At 42.8% G+C, this 25279-nt stretch overlaps 1 protein-coding gene across 1 annotated transcript in view; it reads right to left on the bottom strand.

The window, feature by feature from the left end:
* Window positions 1-14311, bottom strand: part of zw10 (zw10 kinetochore protein) — a 37466-nt gene extending 23155 nt beyond the window's left edge. The window contains exons 1-9 of the mRNA XM_060846763.1: window positions 14183-14311; window positions 10461-10595; window positions 8158-8259; window positions 6738-6815; window positions 5745-5916; window positions 4536-4685; window positions 3119-3310; window positions 2774-2937; window positions 906-1088 (exon numbers count right to left, since the gene is read on the bottom strand). Of these exons, the coding sequence (XP_060702746.1) occupies window positions 906-1088; window positions 2774-2937; window positions 3119-3310; window positions 4536-4685; window positions 5745-5916; window positions 6738-6815; window positions 8158-8259; window positions 10461-10595; window positions 14183-14287 (1281 nt within the window). The 5' untranslated portion in view covers window positions 14288-14311. The remainder of the gene's footprint in view (window positions 1-905; window positions 1089-2773; window positions 2938-3118; window positions 3311-4535; window positions 4686-5744; window positions 5917-6737; window positions 6816-8157; window positions 8260-10460; window positions 10596-14182) is intronic.
* Window positions 14312-25279: the final 10968 nt, after the last annotated feature.

The following is a 25279-nucleotide window of genomic DNA, read 5'->3' as shown; positions in this document are numbered from 1 at the left end:
AGCCAAACATAGACACATGTGAGAATTCCTAAAAGCATGGCACTCTAGCCAGAACTCCATCAACAAACACAGTGACTTGGATCCCATTTACTACCCCCTGAGAGAAAGTGCAGGAAATGGCATCACCAACCCAAGGAAACCTAAACATGTAAATAAAAGGCGGGCCATACCGCCAGTGCTTCATTCGGAGGCTCACCGATGATGTTACCTAGTATGGTGATGAAATATCTGAAAATGAACGTTCCAGCTCAGTGAGCAAAATTATACCCAAAACTCTGATATGTTGAAATGTTCCCAGATGAAGCAATAATCAACAATTCTACAAACAGATTCCTGAATTTCTCTCTAATCACTAACTTGCACAATGTTGTTTGTTTATAAAATAGCTGTTCAGAAGTTAGTTTACATAGCAGAATCAGTCCACATAAATAGTGTATCCTCCACAAGAGCCTTAATTCATTGTTGTTTCATCTAACATATACTTCTAGTCCCTTCTTCAGCCTCCCCTTGAATGCATCTCTGTTACTTGCTTCAAGTTGTTAGATTGTCTTTTTCAAAACTGGAATTAGAGCACCCCCTAGAGTATCAGTATGAGAAGTTAGGCAAAGTACACGCATGGGAAGAATGACATAACGATTATGACGCTTTTTCCTCCTTGTGCCATATGTTAGCAATACAAAATAAATTTAGTAACAACACAGATGAAAGTGTACTCACTGAAGAGATTCAAACAATGCCATAAGCTACATTTCACGGAGCATTGTCCAGCACCGTAAGAATATTCAAAGTTATGTTGAAAACAAAACTGCTGAAAAACCAATGTACAGACAATTCTTTCCCAATTCAGTTACCCTCGAGGTCAGTATAATGTGACAACTTAGGGCTGTACATATGAACTAATTCACCTTCACAGTGTTGTGAATTTCTGATGTCATCAGGTTTCTGGCAGTGACTATCACATCTTGACACTTCTTACTGGCAAAGTGAACATTCACGTTCCTTGCATATTTTAACAGGTCTGTGGAATGCTCCCGCAAAAACTGCATGTCTTTCAGTTTCTTCTCAAACTTATCTGTTTCATTTATCACCTAGAGGTTAAAGCAGGGGTGGGGGGCAGAGAAGACAGAAACCATATATACAAATCAATTGCAGAAGAAGCAAATAACCATTATGTCTGATATTCTGCCCTCATTTATATTCTGCAATTCTCCATTAGTGGTGTCTCAGGAATTTGTAACCCCTCAAGCTCAATACGTTCGCATGAAAAGATAGTAATGTCAATATACAGCAAATCTCAAGGTTGGATATTCGCAGAACAAATTCTCCATGTATCAGAAAGAGAAAGTGCTCGACAACCTCAGCAGTTCTGGCAACACCTGTGGAAAGCAGTCAATGTTTTGGTCCACTGCCCTTCTTCAGAACTGAAGAATATGCTGTGATGAAGGATCACTGGACCTGAAACGGTGACTCTACCTTTTCTACAAAGATGCTACCAGACCTGCTGAGATTCTCCAGCAATTTCCGTTTTTGATTTAGATTTTCAGCTTCCACAGTTCTTTGAGTTTTATGTTTCTTTCTCCTTGTATCAGCCTGGTTGGTTCCACAGTTAAACTGAACTAGATTAGTGCTTCTTAAACTTTCTCATGGAGACCCAGTTTGTGGCTTGAAAATGGTTGTGGTCCTGAAGAGAGAGAGAGGAGGGGGAAAGAGAGTGTGTGAGTGAGCGTCTGTGTTGTTGGTGGAAGGAGACTGACTGGATCAAAGGGGCTCTATCTAACTAGTGGCCTGAGAATGTAGGATGCAATTGTTACAACTCAGTTAGAGCATTACAATGGCCATTGCTGTCTTGAAACCTCAAAATTCCAACTCAATGTTGATCAACCAGATTCTGCTTCTCCCCAAAACCAGTCTGAGCTTGCTTCAGTAGCGTTGTGTAGTCATGGCAACTAATCATTAGTGAAACAAACTTAGCTGGTGTGTGTGTGTGTAGACAGAGAGAAAAAAAAAATCAACAAACGCTGGACAGTCCAGGTCAAAGATGGAAGTCTTTCTTTTAAAGGATATAGGAAATGTGAAAAAGCACCCTTCACATCACTGCCCACATTCAAACCAAATTCTACTTTGCATCTTTGTCTCACAGGGGAAAGCACCTTTTCAATCCCTGACTTCAGTGAGAAGACACTGATGTAGAATATGGCAAGAATTGTAAAAATTATTTATGTGGTTCACACTTGTTTTTAACAGTTCTCTACATGCTGGATGATCATTTCCACCATAATGATTTTTATCGTTAACAATTCAATCCATGCAGATATACTTTATTAACCTTTAGTAAATTTCTGTCAGTTCATAAATAAACTTCTTGCAAATATACAAAATGGTGGCAAAGAAGTTACAGGAATCTGCTCTGTAATCCACTTAGAGGCCAAAGTCTCCAACTATGATGTGAGAGTGGCACAGTAAAATTGATCTGGGAGATGTCAAAACAAGAATTTTAATGATACATTTGTGAAACGTGGCCAAACCTTGAGAAATCTGGAAACAAGATGTATGGCAAGAATGTGGACATCCCAGAAACAAGTATATATAAATATGCATATAAAATAATTGCACACAGAATACATTAGCTTTGCCAAAATCTATTAAATTATAGAAAAGTAATTCTAATAATGTCAGAACTTTCAGAACTGCTGTGCAAAGAATCTCACAAAGCAGTCCCAGGAATGGGTCATTGATCAATTTTGCCCCAGCCTTGTATTACATGTCTCCTTACCTCTTCATACTGATCCAATTGGCTGCTGTTTGCTGGTATGGAATATACTAAACAGTTCTTGATGATAATTTCTGATAAATCCTCCCATATCATATCTCCCAGCAACTCCGTCAGGACTGCATCCTGCTTCACATCACATATCACAGAATCCCAGTGAGACACATCTAAGAAAAACATCAAAGAAAAGACAGAGTCAATACTCGACACAACCAATTGTAAATGTTATATCTGAATTATGCTGTTGGACTAATTTCACAGAAACATACTTCCTTAATAAAGCAACAAGTAACATTGATGTTGGATATTTATGAAGTAGACGAAGCAAAGGAAAGAAAGTGCACATACAAAGAAGATGTTGGTGCAGGAACTCCAAAACGGCGATCACCTTCCGATAGACTTCTGTTGGTGAGGCATGATCAGATTTCTTTTCAACTGCAATCAACCGTAATACTGCATCCTGTGTCTGAAGTTCAATCTCAACATCAAAGGAAGGATCAAGAACCAACGGCTTCAATACATATTTCATCAAGATTTGACCTGTGCAATTCAAAGACATGCGTTCACATTAAGCCATGAAAGATGTCCACAGCAAAAACATTTTGACATTGTACAATTATGAGATGTTATTACTCCAAATGCAGAACACCAATTGTGGATGAAGTCACTCAATTATGCTACAATCTAGTAAGGGACTTGCAATCTTTACCTTTAAAGTAGACAAAGGGTGAGATCCAGGGAACTTAAAAGGGAATCAAACCATAAGATTCCATGGTCATCGTTAGACTTTTAATTCCAACTATTTATTGAATTCAAATTCTACCATCTGCCATGACAAGATTCAAACACAGGTCCCTAAAATATTACCAGGGTTTCTGGATTAATAGTCTAACGATGGCCTCTAGACTATCAGTTCCCTGTACATGATTGACATGTAACTGTGTATAACATAAAAATAGTTGCAAATAGCTCTTTTTCCTCAGGCTGTTTCGACCATGGGAACCTTTTATTACATGGGAACCACACTTCTCAGGTGAGGACAAAACATTCAGGCTTCATATTGAGAAAACTGCTCATTTCATTGACCCAAACTGAGCTCAGCTAAAAAATCTTATCTGCTCCAAACTACTGATGAAACTTGAATGAACAAAAGGCAGTAACTTTTGAATTTCAATAGAGAGGGAGGATGGGGTTTATGGATGAATACAAGCTACTTACAATTCTATATTTGGGTTTCATTGTTTGACTAACAGTGTTTGGAATGTATTGCGTTGCAGAAGAGTGAAGCTTTTTAACTGTTGACTGAAGCTTTTGTGTGTTACCTCATTATTTCTGTAATGGTCAGCTCAGACCTTTATGTCTGAGAAACATTATGATTGTACTAGCTACTTTTTGACGCACATTTCACTGTTCTCTTCAACAGTGTTGGAAGTCTAGTTCCCAGACTTTCATTCTGCACAAGGGGAAATGCAATGAAAAAGAGGAGTGAGTTTGACTGATATGTGACTGGATGAGTTTTACTTTTTGCATTTTAAAAATTAAGTGAACTGATTATAATATTTTTTTCTCCCCAACAGAGTGCAAAACCTGTCTCTTACCAATCCATGCCATTTTGTCAATATATCAGTCCTGTTTTCTCCCTCCAAGAACTACATCAAACTCGTAAAGTAATGATTGCTCAACCGTATTTGGAGTTCACAATATTCCTCATGTACTGTGAGAGGTAAAACTGAAAATTAACTATTTTCTTGGTTAAATTGCTTACTGAAGAATTTCAGTTTCCTGGTCAATTCACCAAGGATAGCAAAGCCTTGAAGTACTGACACAAGTAGCGGCTCTAGATCACTTTTTTTCTTTGATGTCATGTTGCACAAGCGCAGCTCAGTCTTCAAAGTCCATCCAAATAAATCCTCAGCTGGAAAAGAAACAGTAATAAGCGATCAGTTCGCATCATATGTCAACAGTTCCATTATCACTTTATGGCAAAAATGTATTCTTCTGTGGAGTGAAGTAGAAACTTCCTAAGCAATGGTGCACAAGCTCTCTCTGAAATGCATGCGGAAAATTAGTCAGAACTTAGAAGTTCTAACTACCATGATGTAGAAGTTGAACTTGCACTGGCCAATGAACACTTATAGGCGAAAGTGAGGACTGCAGATGCTGCAGATCAGAGTCAAGATTAGAGTGGTGCTGGACTCTAATCAATGAACACTTATAGTCAAGGAAAGAAAATAAAGGGACACTTTAAAAATAAAGTTACTCAAGCTCTGTAAAATCACAACACATAGCCTAGTAAAGACACAACAGACAGGATTTTTTTTGGGAGCATTAGATTAAAACTAAAATTTCTGATACATCTCTAACAAAAACAGAATGGCCTAGATGTTCTGATCAGATGGAAATCCTACTTCCAACTTTGATCAAATTAAAAACTATCAACTTACTTTTAAATGATGTCTGCACTGGAAATTCCTGGACAGGAGCCTTCTTTTATGAACCTATCCAGGAATCCAGTACAGAATCATACGATGGGCAGTCCCTGGGTTATGAATGGGCTCCATTCTTGAGTATGTTCATATATCCATTTGTATGCAAATTAGAACACAATATAAAATAACAATAGGTATGAGTTCATGTGTCGGATTTTTACATTAATATTAACACACTTAAGTGGGCTCTGAATCGCAAGTCAGGCATTCGTAAATTGAGGATTGCCTATAATTAGACCTTATCACAATTTGTGGTACTGCAGCAATTTCACTGGTGAGGGACTATAATTCCACAGGCTGTTTTCATTGTAAATAAGGAATTATCAATGGAACACATCAACAGGAAATACATGTACATTTTGCCCCATAAGAATTTTTTTAAAAGGATTCTTGCAACCAGATATTTCCTAATATATCTTGGTATTCACAGCTCACATCTTGGAGTTAATATTTTGTTTTCCAAAATAAATAATTAGTTGATTCACCTTTTGTAGGAGCTGGTGAAGGGGGAAGGTTCCAAACAGCCAGTTGCTTCCACTCCTCCCCAAGATGGTACAGCAGTTTCTCCTTCTGTACAATGAATTCCGTACTAAGCACTTGCAACATTTTCAACTCAATGCCTTTCTTTGATTTTAGCAGGGTCAGGTTGGACTGCGCCTTACAATCACAAACAGAAACAAGGGAATGCTAGACTCATTTGTAGTTATAATGTAGGTCAGTCACTTCAGCAAAAAAAATCAAAACCAAGTATATGTTTTAGCTTGGCCGGAAAAATAAACTGTGCTTTTGGAAATAAGCTAAAACATCTCTTCTCGACACAAACAAGAATCTTAACCTATGGCATGCTTGGATCTTTGATGGATCAGAGAGATCTTAAAATTCATACACCTCTATTGAGAGCAAAAAAAATTTCCTGGTATCCTGCCCTTCAATCAACACAACCTTCCCCAAGAAACCATTAATTTAATCCAATTGTCATTTGTGGAATTTTGCCTGTGTACAAACTTTCCTGTATTTGCCTACACATAATTTACTGGCACAAACTAATTCACCATCTGTAATGCATCTTGTTGTGTTTGAGAAACTTGATAGCACTATATAAACATAAATGCCATGTTTCTGTTGATTGCAGTTGGTAAATCAGATGTGTCAGGTTTCATTAAGAAGTTTAAAACAATACAAAAATAATGACATACATGTAAATGCTATGAAAACCAGAGCTTACAATTAAACGTTAGAGTGAGAAATAATGAAAATCAACTTTCATGGAGCAAGTACAACATAATTTCAGGTTTGGATTCAAAGAATCTAAATTAGAATCAACTCCACCAGACCATGGCTGTGTTGCAGTTGCAGCAACTTACTTTTATACTCAATTTCAATGATCATTTGACTCAGAACAGTATATATAATCCTGCTAAATGCCAAAGTTTGCAGTGTTAGGTTCCAAAAGCAGTTGTGTAGATGGTCAGACTTACTTTATTGAGATGAGTAGCTGATTTGATGTAGTTTTTTTCTAACAAAGCTTGGTGATGTGTTTCAAGAGCAGTGTCAAACTGGAAAAGATAGCAAGCAAAAGGTAAAATAGTTCCATGAACATTCTCTGACATTTGGAAATCAAAATAAGTAAGTTTTTAAATCTAGTGCCATAGGTGACTACTTGCTTATGTGTGTGTGGGGGGGGGAATGCTTTTTGAAGATTTGCTGTTTTCCTTTTCAGGTATGGACAAATCATTTATAGTTTAATGTATTCCAGTTAATATTATCCTCATGGAAATAAGCTCTGCAATTGTTCTCCGGTTTCCATTTCTCTGTCTATACATTTGACTCCTATTAATTCAATTAAATGTTCACTTATTTTCAAATTCTAATGAGATTCACACCCCTGCAATTGATTTTTAAAAATGTTTCAGAAATATTACCCAATCTACTTTATGTTTCCAGCATTACCCACTCTTTTACAAGAAAGGGCAAGCCCTTACAACATAGTAAGCAACTACATTGGAGGAAATATTTGCATCAAGGTTGAACATTGAATATACCAACATATGTGCATTCCAAGCATAATGCAGAAAAAAAATGACAAAGTTGCCAATTGAGCATGAATGAAAAATCTGCGCATACGCATGAAAACATTACAACATAAGAAAATCCTTTTGGTATTTCATTTTGTTTTAGTTTGCAGACATTCACATTTGATCAGTGAGCTTGCTGACAGCCTTACACATGAACAAGTGCCAATGATCAATAATTCTACATTATGGCCTATGTGATTAATCCATAATGTTACCATCATCCTCTTCATAGTCATAGAAATGTATAACATGGAATTAATCTTGCCCCATTTGCCAGCATTTGGCCCCATCTCTCGAAATCCTTCCTATTCATGTATTTATCCAGATGCCTTTTAAATGTTGTAATTGCACCCACCTCCTCTGGCAACTCATTGCATACAATCACCACCCTCTGAAAAAGTTTCCCTTTAGATCCCTTCTAAATTTTTCCCCTCTCACCTCAAACCTATGCCCTCTTGTTTAGACTGCACTACCCTGAGTAAAAGACCTTGACTATTCACTCTATCCATGCTTGTGATGATTTTATAAACCTTTATACAGTCTGCCCTCAGCCTCCAGTGCCCCAGCGAAAATAGCTCCAGCCAACTCATCCTCTCCCTACAGCTCAAATGTGGAGCAAATGTCAATGATACTGTTCCCTCCATCAATCCCTCTTCTTTTGAGTAAGCAAAAACAATGACTGCAACATTTTTTTAAACCTAAAGAGTTATACTGAAGTAACTGGATATTCCTCACTGCTGAACTCAAGTCCACCACCCCAACCCATTAACAAGTTATTCAAAGAGAATAAAAATCGATTCGAGAATACTTGGCAAACACTCACCTCATGTAATTGTGTCAACACACTCAGTAAAACTGTACTTTTCTCCAGCTGTTGCTTCAGCTCAGTGAACTCAGTCACAGCAACATGGAGATCTCGCCGTACCTATTAAACAAGGCATAATCATAGTGAGAACTTCCTGCAAATTATCATCTTTAAGTTTTGCAACAATTGAATGGGCAGCTTTTTGCCTTGGTTGGCACAGAACAATGGGGTGAATGGCCTCTTTTCTGTGGTCTCATTGAAGGAATCTGGATATTACATTCGTATAGATCTGGGTAGGCTTATAGACCTTACGTATAGGTTTACGTATAGACCTTGCTGGAAAACTGACATATAAAGTAACAATTTTGTGTTGATTATGTGGGGCAAACCCTTTTTTGCTGCAAATCTAAAGTTTTGTAAGAATTTTTTCATCTTCAAACTCAACTGAACAGTTATCTGTATTACAGACTGGCTATATGTAGAAGCTGAAAGTTCAAGATGAAATAATTTTAAAAACTAGCACTGAAATTTTGGGAGGCAACCCTTTTGTAGGTTGCTGACATATTACTACTTTAGAACTGATGTACATTTCTTCAGGCTGATTCACAATGGGAGCATCAAACTTAATCTTATAAGGTATGAGTGGCTCATTAAGCTTTGTGGACAATTTTTAAAGGGGTGGTGCTCAGGGACAACACGGTGGCTCAGTGGTTAGCACTGCTGCCTCTCAGCACCAGGGACCTGGGTTCAATTCCCACCTCGGGCAACTGTCTGTGTGGTGTTTGCACATTCTCCCAGTGTCTGCGTGGGTTTCCTCCAGGTGCTCCGGTTTCTTCCCACAGTCCACAATGCGTAGGTTCGGTGAATTCGCCATACTAAATTGCGCTTACTGTTAGGAGCATTAGTTAGGGGAATGGGTCTGGGTGGATTGCTCTTCGAAGAGTCAGTGTGGACTTGTTGGGCCGAAGGGCCTGTTTCCACACTGTAGGGAATCTAATCTAAAGCTGATAATGATTCTTCCAATACCATTCACAGCTCTTCTGGCCCCAGATTTCGTTCCTCTACTTGCCTCTTAACTAGTTCCTGCTGTCTTCACCATCGTCCTTTGCCATTTAAAAACATCCCTGAATTCCACATCATCACATACTTAACACTTTGGTTCATTCCTTCACTACACCCTACTTCTTGCCTCTGTACCGGTTTAAAACCAAATATATTTTGCAGCCCTGCCTTAAGGAAAGATTTGAAATGTAAACTTTATATCTCTCCCTCTACAGCTGTTACCTGGCCTGCTAGGTTTTACCAATAGTTTTCTGATTTGATTTCCAACATCCACAGTATTTTGCCTTTTGCGTTAGTGCAATGTTATGCATTTATGCAAGTGGAGTATTTACGCTGGCATGGATTGGTTTTGGCAAAATGTCCTTTTCCTTTGCTATATATCTAATGGAATTTTAAGAACGCCGGATTGTCTCCCAAAATTGAGAATTAATGACTAACAGTAAAGATGCATGTGATTATGTTGATTACCTGTGTGGCTGATCTCTGTGCAACCAACATTCTATTTTGGTCCACCCACATCGTGACACTCAAGAAAGCACAACAACGTCTTACTGCCTCAGGAGGCTAAGGAAAGTCAGCACGTCCACAAAGACTCTTACCGATTTTCACAGGTACACCACGGAAAGCATCCTATCTGAATGCACCATAGCATGATACGGCAACCACTTTTCCCAAAACTGCAAGAATCTACAGAGTTGTGAACACAGCCTAGTTCATCGCACAAACCAGCCTTCCATCTACTAACTCCATTTATATTTCCCGCTTGCTCAGGAAAGCAACCAACATAACCAAATACCCCGCCCAACATTACCAAATACCCTGCCAAACATTATTATACTCTCTACCATCAGGGAGAATATATAAAAGTTTGAATACACATACGAACGGTTTCTTCCCTCCTGTTATCAGACTTTTGACGTGACCTTTCAAATGTTACTGTTGATCTTTCTCTCTGTGCACCTCCTCTGCCACCATAACACTCTGCACTCTGTTTTGCTACACGATGCACTTTCGTATGGTACGATCTGCCCACACAGCACGCAAAACATCACTTTTCACTGTATCTTAGTACATGCGACAACAATAAATCAAATCAAGCTGCAATGAGACAGAACTGACTGTATAACTCCGAACCTTCATTGTATGCTGAGCGCTAGTCCAACACCCAAATACGTCTAATAATAATCTTTAGCTTAGGCAATAAGGTCTTTCTACAATCTTCTATTTACTTCTGTGGGATTCTCATTAGCTTCACTTACCTCATTTTCGATCTGTGATTTAAGAACATCTATCTCCATTGAGATGTCGTCCACTTGATTTACCAGATCCTCTCCATTTTTTAAACTTGGGATGAACTCCTCATACTTCTTGTTGATCATGTCACATACTTCACCCTGTAGGAAAAAAACCCTTTAAGCTTTATATTTCAAGAAATTCCTACTCCCCTTAACAGTACTGTAGCATTACATAAACATTACATACATAAGCATTACATGTGGGCGGCAGGTGGCACAGTGGTTAGCACTGCTGCCTCACAGCGCCTGAGACCCGGGTTCAATTCCCGACTCAGGCGACTGACTGTGTGGAGTTTGCATGTTCTCCCCGTGTCTGCGTGGGTTTCCTCCAGGTACTCCAGTTTCATCCCACGCTAAATTGCCCGTTGTGTTAGGTAAGGGGTAAATGTAGGGGTATGGGTGGGTTGCGCTTCGGCGGGTCGGTGGGGACTTGTTGGGCCGAAGGGCCTGTTTCCACACTGTAAGTAATCTAATCTAATCTAAACCTCAAGCATAAAGAGTTTCTATGCTGGAAAAACACACTTAACAATATCTTTGACTAAATAAAATTGATGATTTAATACAAAATTAAGTTTGTATTTTAAACTATCTACCAGAAAATCATGGGTTGAATTTTCCCATTTTTCAGTTATGTGTTATTGTTAAGAGAGATTCATAGTACTTGATCCACAGTGGCTCAGAGTGACTTTTCACATCAATATTTCATTCTGCGTCTCATTCATTATGGAACCAGCTCTTCAACACCCTGCTCATACAACAAGACTGAATAGTACATGCTATTGCCAGGAGCTCGGCTTTTATTTTCCTTTGAAGTGTTTGCTGTTTCAGAGGGGCATTGCTGGCATCAGAATGGCAGCAATGAAGCGGAGAGCAAGGAGTGAGTTCAGGAAGCTGATAGCAACAGCAGCATCAGATATAGAGCAAGTTCCAAGGCCCAGCAGCGGAGGGAGCGAGTTTAGGAACCAGTGGCAGCATCAATGTGATCCTACGATCGAGGAGCAACCTCCAAAGGGAGACGATAACAGCGGCAGAAGCGAGCAAGTTCCAGGGAAATCGGGCTTGGCTCTTGAGATCGAGGAGCGAGTTCAGAGGGTCGGTCGAGGCACCAGCATGATCTGGGAGCCTGCGGTAGCAGTGGCTGGAGAACGTTCAGGAGGATGGCAGCAGCAGTGGGTTTGCTGTGTCTCACTGTTTCAGGGTTGGAGACCACTTGCCTCATGGAGATGCGGATGTTTCCCTTTCTTCATGGCTCTGTTTCGTGTATTTCTGCTTTTGATTTAATTGTGGTTTTTGTATCTAAAATGGCTATTTTCATTTTGTATTCAAGATAGTTGTTTCCATTAATTCTGATTTTTTGTACCTTAGATAGTGCTGGAGAATGGCAACTTTGTACACTTCTCACTGTACTCCTATATCTTGTACTTGAGTACACATGACAATAAAACCTAATTCCATTTCTTCCTGCATTCTGGCTCGAGTACCATATTTAGGTTTTGCTAATGATGATTCGTCATCCCTAGTCACTGGGAGATGTAATGATAGGTATATACTCGTGGCCAACATCCCTTCTCAAAAGAATTTAGTTCATATAATCAAGGACATGTCAAAGCTTTGTATTTTATTCATGTGATGTGTGAAAAACCACCCAGCAGACTAATTTAAAATGTTGGCTTTCAAACATGAATGCTTATTGTAAAAGAATTAATACCTACATGCAGTCAGAATTAGGGTCAGATCTATAATAATTAAAACAATGTATGCCTATGCATTAAAAATACCTGAAGAAAATTGATTCAGGAGTACTGTATAACTCATCAATATTAATCTGCAAAACATGATTATACTGGGAAAATAAACAAAATGTCCACAATATTTTGAACATTTACACAATGAAGTTACAATGCAATGAAAACACAAAATGCTGGAACTACTGGGGAAAGGCAGGAAAGTGGTCGTGGGGGCCATAATCCTATTGAGTAGCAGAGCACACTTGAGGGACCAAATGGACTATATCTGTTCCTATTTCTTATGGTTTCTTGATAGCATTTAAATGGAGAAAAAGATCTGGTGCTTTAGGTCCATGATCTTTCATCAGAACTGAGAAAGATTAGTTAACTCTGTTTTTATCACTCTCTACAGATGATCCTCATTGCTCCAGCAATTTGTTTACATTGCATTGTAACCTCATTGTGTAAAGCTTCAAAAAATGTTCCATCAGAGAAGAGCAGTTTCTGCATATTGCTCATGTTTCATTAGTTGATACCCAGAGTGCAAAAAACAACAATACTTGGAAACGAACAGACAGGTCTTCCACTGTGAAGTGTATGGAGCAAAACAGTACCTGTCAAATGAAAGTTTGACTGTTGAGGTGCTGGTGAGCTACAAGGTACACTTTCAGATCTCCAACATTCTGAGTATTTTAGTTTCCAGTGAAGTTGAAAATGTAAACACATTCTGAGCAAGAGGATGAGCGGGACAGGGATTTAAAAAGGAATTCTGAAGAAAGGTTACTGGACTCTAAAACGTTAACTCTTTGTTTTCTCGCTAAACCTTCAGATGCGGCCAGACCTGCTGAGTCTCTCCAGCAATATCTGTGTTTGTTTCAGACCTTCAGCATCCACAGTTGCTCTATATGAAAAGGAAAGTCTGTGATGGTAGGCAATAAAAGGCAAACTTTTCCAGGATGGAAGGGAATGGAGACAGAGAACAAACAGATACAAAAGGAATATTGCATTCAATTCTGGTCTCCTTCTTATCAGAAAGATGTTGTGAAACTTGAAAGAGTTCAGAAAAGATTGACAAGGATGTTGCCAGGGTTGGAGGATTTGAGCTATAGGGAGAGGCTGGACAGGCTGGGGCTGTTTTCCCTGGAGCATCAGAGGCGTAGGGGTGACCTTATGGAGGTTCATAAAATCATGAGGGGCATGAATAGGATAAATAGACAAAGTCTTTTCCCTGGGGTGAGGGAGTCCAGAACTAGAGGGCATAGGTTTAGGGTGAGAGGGGAAAGATATAAGAGACCTAAAGGGTAACTTTTTCATACAGAGGGTGGTACGTGTATGGAATGAGCTGCCAGAGGAAGTGGTGGAGGCTGGTACAATTGCAACATTTAAGAGGCATTTGGATAGGTATATGAATAGGAAGGGTTTGGAGGGATATGGGCCAAGTGCTGGGACTAGATTGGGTTGGGATATCTGGTCGACATGGATGGGTTGGACCGAAGGGTCTGTTTCCATGCTGTACATCTCTATGACTCTATATATGATATTTCTTTATTTGCTCCTGTATCTGCTGTGACTGAGTGGACAGCACTCTTATCACTGAGCCAGGGGACGGAGAGTCCAGAACTAGAGGGCATAGGTCTAGGGTGAGAGGGGAAAGGTATAAAAGAGACCTAAGGGGCAACTATGACAAACAGAGAGTGGCTGGAGGAGTGAGTTTATATGAAAAGGAAAGTCTGTGATGAGGTGGTTGGCAATAAAAGGCAGGCTTTTCCAGGGCTGAAGGGGATGGAGACAGAGCACGAACAGTTACAAACAGACAGACAGACAAGACAGTGGGTGGGTGGAGAGGGTTTGCCTGGTCTCTGCTCTGGCTCCATGGCTCATTACAGACACCAGGCCCCCCAACACAGGCCCCAGTTACCTCGGAACTCGAATTAAACACCACCCTCCGCTCTCTTTTACCTTCACCTCCTCCACCCGGCGGGCCAGCTTGCTGATCTTGGTGCCGATATCCTCCTTCTCCAGCTTCCCCGACGATGCCAACACCTCAGCCACGAACGACGCCATTTTCGCCCCCGAACCCGCTCAGCCCTTCCCCACGCATGCGCGCTGGTCGCGGGACATGACGGGAAATGTAGTCCTTTCTATCACTGCCCTTCAGCACCATGGACCAGGGCCGCAAGGTGCGACGGGAAGTGTAGTCCTTTCCCTCCCTCCCTTCACCTCCACCAACCAGAGCCGCTGGGTGCGATGGGAAATGTAGTCCTTCCCGACGGGCCCCGCGCTCTCCCCATTCAAACTCCAGCGCGGGAAACCCAGCTTTCCCATTCACTGGAGATTTGATACTGACCGGTTCTTGAGGCGCACTGGTAGCGTCCCTGTGCCTAAGCTAGGAGGAGTAAATTACTAAATACAAGATGCTAAAATCTGTACTGAACGCAACAAATGCTGGAGATTACAGCGGGTTAGGCAGCATGCCTAGAGACAGAGCAAATTCCAATGATACTGCCTAACCCGTTGTGATTTCCAACATTTGTTGTTTTCTGAGCCAGGACGCCTGGGTTCATGTCCCTATTGCTCCAGAACCTCTCTGAACAGATTGTTTAGAAAATATCCCCAGACTTCTCTATGATGTTTGTGTGTGTGTGACCTGTGGGATTAACACTATTGTATTTTATTCAATAAATTTTGACCTTGTATAATGATCTCTCTTAACCAGTAATCTGACCCTTCCTCTCCCCAATAAGCTTCTGTGTTGGGGAACAAGGGAACAAATCCTACCATGGCAGGTGTCGAAGTTTGAATTCAATTTAAACATTTTATAGGTTTTTATCATGGAAATCCAACAAATCTACACCAACCCTCTGAAGAGTAACACACCCAAGCCCATTACTCCACGTTACATTTCCCCGCACTCAACCTACACATCCCTGAACACGATGGGCAATTTAGCACTGCCAATTCATTCAACCTGACATCTTTGGACTGTGGGAGGAAACCCACGCAGATACAAGGAGAACTTGCAAACTCCACACAGACAGTCTCCCGAAGCTCGACTCAAACCCAGGTCCCTGGCGCCGTAAGGCCAAGTTGTAAAGTTGGATCTGGGATAAGGGTGGGGTGAGGGTAAGTGAGGAAACTAGTGAAATCCCCATGTGGTTGGAGGGTCTCATGGCAGAAGATGAGGTGTTCTTCCTCCAGGCTTCAGGTGGCTAAATATTGGCTGTGGAGGAGGCCAAGGACTTGCTTGTCCTTGACAGAGTGGGAAGGGGAGTAAAAGTGTTCAGTCATAGGGCGGTGAGGTTGGTTTAGTGTGTGTATCCCAGAGATGTTCTCTGAAATGTTCCGTAAGTTGGCGTTTCATCTTCCCAGTGTAGAGGAAACCACATTGTGAGCAATGGACACAATAGGTGATGTGTGTGGAAGTACAGATAAATCTCTGTTGGATGTGGAAGGATTCTTTAGGGGTTTGGATGGAGGTGAAGGGGGAGGTTTGGGCACAGGTTTTGCACTTCTTGTGGAGGCAGGCAGGGTGCCAAGAGTGGAGGATGGGTTGGTGGTGGGTGAGGACCTAACAAGGGAGTCACGGAGGGAATGGTGTCTCCAGAACACAGATAGGAGTGGGGAGGGAAATATATCTCTAGTGATGGGGTCTGTTTGTAGGTGACGGAAATGTCAGAGGATGATGCAATGTATCCAGAAGTTGGTGGGGTGGAAGGTGAGGACCAGGGAGTTTTTGTCCTTGTTGCAATTGGAGGGTTGGTGGGAAATGGAAGGAGATAAACTGGAAAGCATTGTCAACCATGTGGGAGGGGAAATTGCCGTCTTTGAAGAAGGAGGCAATCTGGAATTGGTCCTCCTGGGAGCAGATGCGGCAGAGGCATTGGAATTGGGAATAAGGAATAGCATTTTTACAGAAGGAAGGGTGGGATGAGGTGTAGTTCAGGTAGCTTTGGGAGTCGGTAGGTTTGAAGTAGATGTCCATATTGAGTCGATCGCCAGAAATGGTGGTGGAGCACCAGGAAGGAGAGGGAGATGTCCGAGATGGTCAACCCGCACCTGTTAAAAATTAAAACAATTTAACATGTTCAATGAAATTGCAGCTTTCTAAGTCTATGACAAGTCTGCCTTTGATTTATTTTGAGAAAATGAGGACTGCAGATGCTGGAGAGTCAGAGCCAGTAAAGTGTGGTGGTAGAAAAGCACAGCAGGTCAGGCAGCATCCGAGGAGCAGGAGTGTCAGTGTTTCCTGAGTGAAGAGTGTCCGAAATGTTGATTCTCCTGCTCCTCAGATGCTGCATGACCTGCTGTGCTTTCCCAGTGCCACACTCTCGACTTTGACTTATTACGCCAGTGTCTTGATATGACACTGTATCATGTTACAGTGTACAATGACAAGTTAAATCCTTATATCAAACGTATTTGGTAGCATTACAGGTCCATTCATTAAATAATGTTGAGTATAAAATCTTAAACACAATCATATGGCAGTAGCCACCAGATGGCAGCAATCACTCTCACAGCTGCACAGACCAGGCTGCTTCACAGAAAACTGTCCAAGACTGTGCCTCCAGGACAGCACTAATTTGTGGGTATAAAACCCTGAGGTGTTCAAAGTTTGGGAGAAGATTTGTAGCTCGGGTGCTCGTTGTTGTGGAAACATCACAGAAGCGCTTCACAGGAGGCTCCCAAGCACTGAGGATGTCACCTAGAAAAGGGACGAAACGTTTGCAGCAAAAACTCCCAGCTCGGCGAACAGAACCACAACAATAAAACTCTGACTCTGTCATCAAAAATATCCTAACAGAAACATGTATCCAAGAATAGGGGAGGTGATCTTCTGGTAATGCCACTGGACTAGTAATCAAGAAGCTCAGGTAAGTGATCTGGAGACCTGGGTTTGATTCGCACCATTGCAGGTAGTGAAGTCTAAGTTAAATTGTTTTGAAAAGTCTGGAATTAAGAGTTAACCTAATGATGACCATTTTCAATTGTTGTAAAAACTCTTCTGGTTCACTAATATCCTTTTGGGAAGGAAACTGCCATCCTTACCTGGTCTCAGACAACAAATAAACTGCAGATACTACTATCTAAAACAGACAGGCAGAAGGCCAGGAGAACTCTGCAAGCCAGACAGCATCAGGTGGTGGAGAAGTCGATGTTTCAAGTGTAACCCTTCTTCAGGACTGGGGGTGGGTGTGGAGGAAGCTGCAGATAAAGGGGTGGTGGGCCAGGGTGGTGAAGTGGGGATAGGTGCAGACAGGTAGAGGGTACGACCCGGTGGGTCAACGGGAGGAATGAATCCGGTTGGTGGCAGGGAGGAGTGGAAAGAAGGGGGAGGGGCTGGGGAGAAAGTAGGGGGGGATAAGAACAGAGGTTATTTGAAATTGGAGAACTCGATGTTGAGTCCTCTGGGCTGTAGGCTGCCCAGGTGGAAGATGACGTTTTGTTCCTCCAATTTGCGGTGTGGTTCGTTGTGGCAATGAGGAGCCCAAGGATGGTCATGTTGGAAAGGGAGTGGGAAGGGGAATTAAAATGGGCAGTAACTGGGAAGTCCAGTCAGCCACTGTGGGTCCGGCTGCGATGCTCGTTGAACTGTTCCCTAGGTTTACGTTCCATCTCCCCAGTGTAGAGAATACCACATAGGGGAGCAGATCTGGAACAACTAAATCGTTTCAGTTGCATGATACTGTGATCTTTTGCTATAAATTCTGTGTCTTATGATCCTGTTCCACAGCTACCTGATGAAGGAGCAGCACTCCGAAAGTTAATCCTTTCAAATAAACCTGTTGGACTATAACCTGATGTTGTGTGATTTTTAATTTTAACATTAATTAGATTAGATTAGACTTACAGTGTGGAAACAGGCCCTTCGGCCCAACAAGTCCACACCGACCCGCCGAAGCGCAACCCACCCATACCCCTACATTTACCCCTACCTAACACTACGGGCAATTTAGCATGGCCAATTCACCTGACCCGCACATCTTTGGACTGTGGGAGGAAACCGGAGCACCCGGAGGAAACCCACGCAGACACGGGGAGAACGTGCAAACTCCACACAGTCAGTCACCTGAGTCGGGAATTGAACCCGGGTCTCAGGCGCTGTGAGGCAGCAGTGCTAACCGCCCTTAAAGCAGTAAAAAAAAATGGTGTACAAGTTTTCATTTTCAATTTGAAAATTGAATTTAGTTTTGTGATTTACCTTAGCTGTACTGACCCTTTCTCAGTGTAAACTATAGTTTTATTGTCTGTATTTCAGATACTGATGTAAATTGTTGGAATTGTAATAGAAACATTCAAGTTCAAAAGCAAGATTTAAATAGCATTTTCAACGGGGAGTCAAGGTAGCTCAATGACTGTTTCATGTTGATATCTTCAATAACAATTCTGTATAGCAGTTTCTGCTAAAACAACTGATGAACCAAAATGTATTTCATGGAAAGTTCTGGAGGGTCACCTGCATAGGGTGTAATTGTGCGTGTCACTTCCTGTATTTAGATCTAATACTTAAGGATATATTTTCATTTTTAGCAGCAGCCAGTGAGGAAGACACAATCTGATTTTAATCCTTTACAATGCTCAGTGCTAATCCTGATAAAAATCTAAAGATAGCTGAGCTGTTTAATGATTCCATGGTTGCTGTCTCATGTTATCCTGTACAAGACAGTCAGGTGAAAGGGTTTTTAATGGCCCTGTTACAGACACAGTCCCCACCCCTTGCATCACCTGCGTTTATTATGGGACAGCCACCAATCTTGGGCAGATACCAAATAATATTTTTTCTTACCAAAGGCACCTACTACCCATCCTCAACATGGTAGAGTTGACATTGACTAAAACCTCAACTGGACCAATCACTTTCACTGATTACTGTGCTGTGTTCTGTATCAACATCAACTTCACCTTTTTGCAGGTGCACCTGACCTACTCATCTTTGGACTGTGGGAGGAAACCCACACAGACACGGGGAGAATGTGCAAGCTCCACACAGACAATCACCCAAGGCTGGAATCAAACCTGGGTTCCTGGTGCTGTAAGGCAGCAGTGTTAACCACTGAGCCACCATGCTACCCTAAAACTAGACATCACCAATTCCTGATATGGAAGTCGGCGCAGTCACCTGTCAGCTCAAGCTCGCTCTTCCAAGCTGCTGTCTCAAACAACATCTCAACACCTGCCCCAGGGCACCAGCCACACGCAGCTTACTTCCATCAATGTTGGCATCCGCCAACCTGTTAGACGCTTCACGCCACCTCTCTGATCCACCTGCCAAATGCTTCTGTCCTTTAAAGCTGCAGTTTGCACCAGCTGCCAAGCAGCAGTGAAAGGCTGCTGCCAGGACACTGTGTGCCCGGGAACAGGCACCCAATGCTCAGAATTGACAAGGCTGCATCTCAGGGTTGCTCACTTGCTCTCTTTGTGCTCTGTCGTTTAGCATGCTCACAGCTTCCCTGCCTGGGATTGCATTGCCATGCGGTACTGTGTCTTCTAACACAATGGCACATCAGGCAGAGTGTAAAGCCTGGAGGTTCTGTCATATTGACACACACACACATTCACACACGCATGCAGAGCCGAACTGCTTGTCAGTCCAGGGATGGATGCCACAGTGACTCCTCAATCTCACACCTACGGCACCACACCAGCTCCCCGTCACAAAAAGCCACAACTCACAATATGGGAGGTGGGAGGTGGGAAGGGTGTAATCCAAGTCAATGGATGGGTGGGTGTCTGCTGTCGTAGAATCATTACAGTGTGGAAACAGGCCCTTCGGTCCAACAAGTCCACACTGACCCTCCAAAGAGTATCCCACCCAAGCCCATTCCCCTACCATATTACTCTATATTTACCCCTAACCCACACATCCCTGAACACTATGGGCAAATTAGCATGGCCAATTCACCTAACCTGCATATCTTGGACTGTGGGAGGAAACCGGAGCACCCAGAGGAAACCCACACAGATACGGGAAGAATGTGAAGGCTCCACACAGACAGTCGCCCAAGGCTGGAATCAAACCCAAGTCCCGAGTGCCATGAGGTAGCATGCTGCCCCTGTCACTCAGGGGGCTCTCAGAACTTGCAACTCCCAGGTCATTTCCTACTCTATGCTACTTTCTCCCCACCGCCACCCTCCTCTAGCTTATCTCTCCACGCTTCAGGCTCACTGCCTTTATTCGTGATGGAGGGCTTTAGCCCGAAACGTCGATTTCGCTCCTTGGATGCTGCCTGAACTGCTGTGCTCTTCCAGCACCACTAATCCAGAATCTGGTTTCCAGCATCTGCAGTCATTGTTTTTACCTCGTTGATTTTAACCCTACTGCAAATCCTCTTGCAAGGATGCCTACCTTGAAGAAGTTTCCTCCTCTCTACAAGAATCTCAGGGAGTCCCTCTCCCACTGCAACTCCCAGGTCATTTATGCTGCTTTCTCCCCACCCCCACCCTCCTCTAGCTTATCTCTCCACGCTTCAGGCTCACTGCCTTTATTCCTGATGAAGGGCTTTTGCCCGAAACGTCGATTTCGCTGCTCCTTGGATGCTGCCTGAACTGCTGTGCTCTTCCAGCACCACTAATCCAGAATCTCAGTACTGTCAGTCAAAGGGAGAGTCCACACACAGTCAAGGGCACAATCAAGAGTCTATTGTGCATTCAACATGAGTGGGTCGCAATGGATACATCTGATGACAGGGCAAAAGTGAGGACTGCAGATGCGGGAAACCAGAATTTAGATCAGAGTGGTGCTGGAAAAGCACAGCAGGTCAGGCAGCATCCTAGGAGCAGGAAAATCGACATTTCGGGCAAAAGCCCTTCATCAGGAATAGAGGCAAGAAGCCTCCAGGGTGGAGAGATAACTGGGGGGTGGGGCTTGGGAGAAGGTAGCAAAGAGTACAATAGGTGAATGGGGCTGGGGATGGAGGTGATAGGTCAGAGGGGAGGGTGGAGCGGGTGGATGGGAAGGGAGATTGGCAGGTAGGACAGGTCATGAGGACAGTGCTGAGCTGGAAGGTTGGAACTGAGGTAAGGTGAGGGGGAGGGGAAATGAGGAAACTGGTGAAGTCCACATTGATGCCCTGGGGTTGAAGTGTTCCAAGGCGGAAGATGAGGCGTTCTTCCTCCAGGCATCGAGCAGTAAGGGAGTGGCTCACCAGTTTCCTCATTTCCCCTCCCCTCACCTTACCTCAGTTCCAACCTTCCAGCTCAGCACTGTCCTCATGACCTGTCCTACCTGCCAATCTCCCTTCCCGCCTATCCACTCCACCCTCCCCTCTGACTAATCACCTTCATCCCCACCCCCACTCACCTATTGTACTCTTTGCTACCTTCTCCCTAGCCCCACCCCCCATTTATCTCTCTACCCTGGAGGCTTCCTGACTCTATTCCTGATGAAGGGCTTTAGTCTGAAATGTCGATTTTCCTGCTCCTCAGATGCTGTCTGACCTGCTGTGTCTTTCCAGCACCACCCTGATCTAACATCTGATGACAGGCCAGGGAGTGGGCTGTGGTCAGTGCTGGAGAGTCAATGCAAGCCATCAGACGAATAGCGTACTGTCAATTATGGAGCGCAAGGATAGCAGTCAGTGGCCTGGTGTGTCAAAGTCAACATGAGGCTGGAGAGCAATTAATCCTGGGATCCATGAATAGTGGAGGGAAAAACCCGAAGCTGATAAGGAAAGCATGCTCTGTTGTGAGAGGGTGTGGGAGATCCATGGCTTTGGGAGGGGGGGTCAGGAGCGGAAACATATGTTTAGCCAGGGACAAGGCCAGTGAGGGGAGAAAGCTGAGGTATGGGGAGAGGAGGTGGTACAAAGAATGGGGGGGGGCATAAAAGGTTATGGAATGGGGGGAGTATTGACCTCCACCATGGCCTCTGGTGGTGAGGGACATATACAGAGTCAGGGTGGGCATCATCAAAGTGTAATGTCAGGGCTGTGGAGCAAAGAGGGAAGTTGGAGGCTGTGTTCTATATGGTGAGTTTCCACATGGGGACTATCAGTGGAAACAGGTTGTCCAAGAACAGCGAGGTAAAAGGGTGGTACAGCTGACCAGAATGAAGAGCGAGCTCTGAAGAGACACCATTATTGGACTCGAGAAATTAACTCTTTCTCTCTCTTCCCAGATGCTGCCAGACCTGCTAAGTTTCTCCAGCACTTTCTGTTCTTGTTTTAGATTTCCAAAATCCACAGTCCTTTGCTTTTAAATCAAGTTAAACAGGAGCAGGCCACTCAGCCCATTGAGCCCACTTCACAATTTGATATGAACATGGCTGATCATCCAACTCAGTACCTTGTTCCCACTTTATCTCCATATCCTTTGATCCCTGTAGCTGGAATAACTCTATCTCTAACTCCTTTTCGACAACATATTCAATGTTTTGGCTTCAACCAGTTTCTGTGGTAGAGAATTCCACAGGCTCACCCTCTACCTGTTAGAATTTTATAGGTTTCTAGAGATCCCACCAGTTCTAAACTCCAGTTGACATGAACTTTACTGATCCAGCCTATCTTCGTACATCAGATCTGCAAAACCTCCCTCCAGGAATCAGTCCGGTAAACCTTTGATGTTCTCCCCCCATCACCAGAACATCCTTCCTCAGATAACGAGACCAATACTGCACACATACTCCTGGTGTGGTCTCACCAGGCCCCTGTATAATTGCAGCAAGACACCTTTGCTCTTGTACTCAAATTCTATTGCCACAATGGCCAGTGTACTATAAACCTTCTTCACTGCCTGCTGTACCTGCAGGATTACTTTCAGGGACTGGCTCACAAGGACATCTATGTGTCCTAGTACTTCCCCCTTTCCTGATCTTTCACATAACAATCTGCCTTGCTGTCTTTGCTACAAACACTGATCCTTGATGAAAAAGAAGCTCGCAACTCAGGACAGGACTCATAATGTAAAGTTATTGATTTCAGTGGTCAGGCCAGAAGACTGTGAAGTGCGCAGTCAGAAGATATGTTGCTGTTTCTCCAGCTTACATTGAGCTTTATTGGAAAAGTGCATCAGGACCAAGGACGTAAGTGTGGAGCTCTTTCATTGTGGATAGAGGAAAATTGTTTTTGTGACTGGGTATTTACACTTCCATGTCTTATGGAGCATAGGAGGTCGAGGGGTGACCTGATGAGAGGTATAGACAGAGTCAATGGTAACTGTCTTTTCCCCCAGGATGGGGGATTTCAAGCCTAGGTAAGATATTTTCAAGGTGAGAGGAGAGAGATTTTTAAAAAGGCATGAGGCAAATTTTTACACAGAGGGTGGTTTGCGTGTGGAACGAACTTCCTGAGGAAGTGATGGATGCAGATACAGTTACAACATTTAAAAGACATTTGGATGGATACACGAATACGAAAGATTTGGAGGGATAAGGGACAGCAGCAGGCAGGTGGGACTGCTATAGAGAGGACCAAATTAAAGGATCTTCCCCTCCCAATGCAGTAAGTGGAATTCTCAGGGTAATAAACTACCATGTAAAGGTCTCCTGTAGACCTGACTTAGGCTACATCTCAGCTGAGATTTTCTAAGATTCTAAAAGGCAAAATTTTTGATGTAACTAGCCAGACAATGCTTAGAGTCAGGTGGGTAGAAAGCCCGTTCAAAGCCCCTTCTATTCTCAAAGATATGGAATCATAGCCAATGAATCCTAGACCTGTCCAAAATGTCTTGCCTCCCGAAAGATTTGGAGGGATAAGGGACAGCAGCAGGCAGGTGGGACTGGTTTAGTTTGGGATAATGTTCGACATGGACTGGTTGGGCCGAAGGGTCTGATTCTGTGCTGTATGACCCTCTATCCTCGATGCAACCAATCATTCTTCTGCCCCATCAAAGCTTCAGTACAGCAAGTGAATTAGGAAGAATAATTAAAGACAGAAATTTGCATTTGTTCATTGTTGTTTAACCCTGCACATCATTGAATAAAATGGATATATTTTAACCAATATATATGTAATGCTGATACAATTCCAGAATACAGTGAATGATACTTTACAATCAGATTGTGAACAATCACACACTGAATCAAAGATCCAACAGAAAAGAACTTTCCAGCACCTATGTAAACACCTTTACAGCCATAGCTAGCGCTACAGTTGAGTTGTAATAAGAAGCAGCTATAGAGAGAAAAGGAACACAATGGTACAGAAATTCCTGAGGACTTGCACCGCTGGTGTTAGTCTATCTATGTCACATTAATGTTGAACCCGCACCCAGAAAACTGTAGGGACAGGATTATTCACTTTGATGAAGTGGTCTGGGTTAAATGTGGGAATTGCAACATTCCCCATTACTGAGAGCGCAGAGGACCAAGTTAAAGGATCTTCCCCTCCCAATGCAGTAAGTGGAGTTCTCAGGGTAATAAACTACCATGTAAAGGTCTCCTATTGACCTGACTTAGGCTACATCTCAGCTGAGATTTTCTAAGATTCTAAAAGGCAAAATTTTTGATGTAACTAGCCAGACAATGCTTAGAGTCAGGTGGGTAGAAAGCCCGTTCAAAGCCCCTTCTATTCTCAAAGATATGGAATCATAGCCAATGAATCCTAGACCTGTCCAAAATGTCTTGCCTCCCTAATCCATTATCCTCATTCCCAACCTCCACAGAGGTGGATAACAACCAGGCATTTGGTATGCTTGCCTTTATTGGTCAGTGCATTGAGTACAGGAGTTGGGAGGTCATGTTACAGCTGTATGGGACATTGGTTAGGCCACTCTTGGAATACTACATGCAATTCTGGTCTCCCTCCTACAGAAAGACGTTGTGAAACTTAAAAGGGTTCAGAAAAGATTTACAAGGATGTTGCCAGGACTGAAAGATTTGAGCTATAAGGAGAAGCTGAATAGATTGCGGTTGTTTTCCCTGGAGCATTGGAGGCTCAGGGGTGACCTTATAGAGGTTTATAAAATCATGAGGGACATGGTTGGGGTAAATAGACAAGATTTTTTTCCCCAAAGAGTCCAGAACTAGAGGGCATAGATTCAGAGTGAGAAGGGAAAGATTTATAAGGGGGTCAATGGGCCAACCTTTTCGCACAAAGAGTGTTGTGTGTATGAATGAGC

The sequence above is a fragment of the Hemiscyllium ocellatum genome, chromosome 29 (genome assembly GCF_020745735.1).
Source record: "Hemiscyllium ocellatum isolate sHemOce1 chromosome 29, sHemOce1.pat.X.cur, whole genome shotgun sequence".
NCBI lineage: Eukaryota > Metazoa > Chordata > Chondrichthyes > Orectolobiformes > Hemiscylliidae > Hemiscyllium > Hemiscyllium ocellatum.
This window is presented reverse-complemented; position numbering and strand designations above follow the sequence as displayed.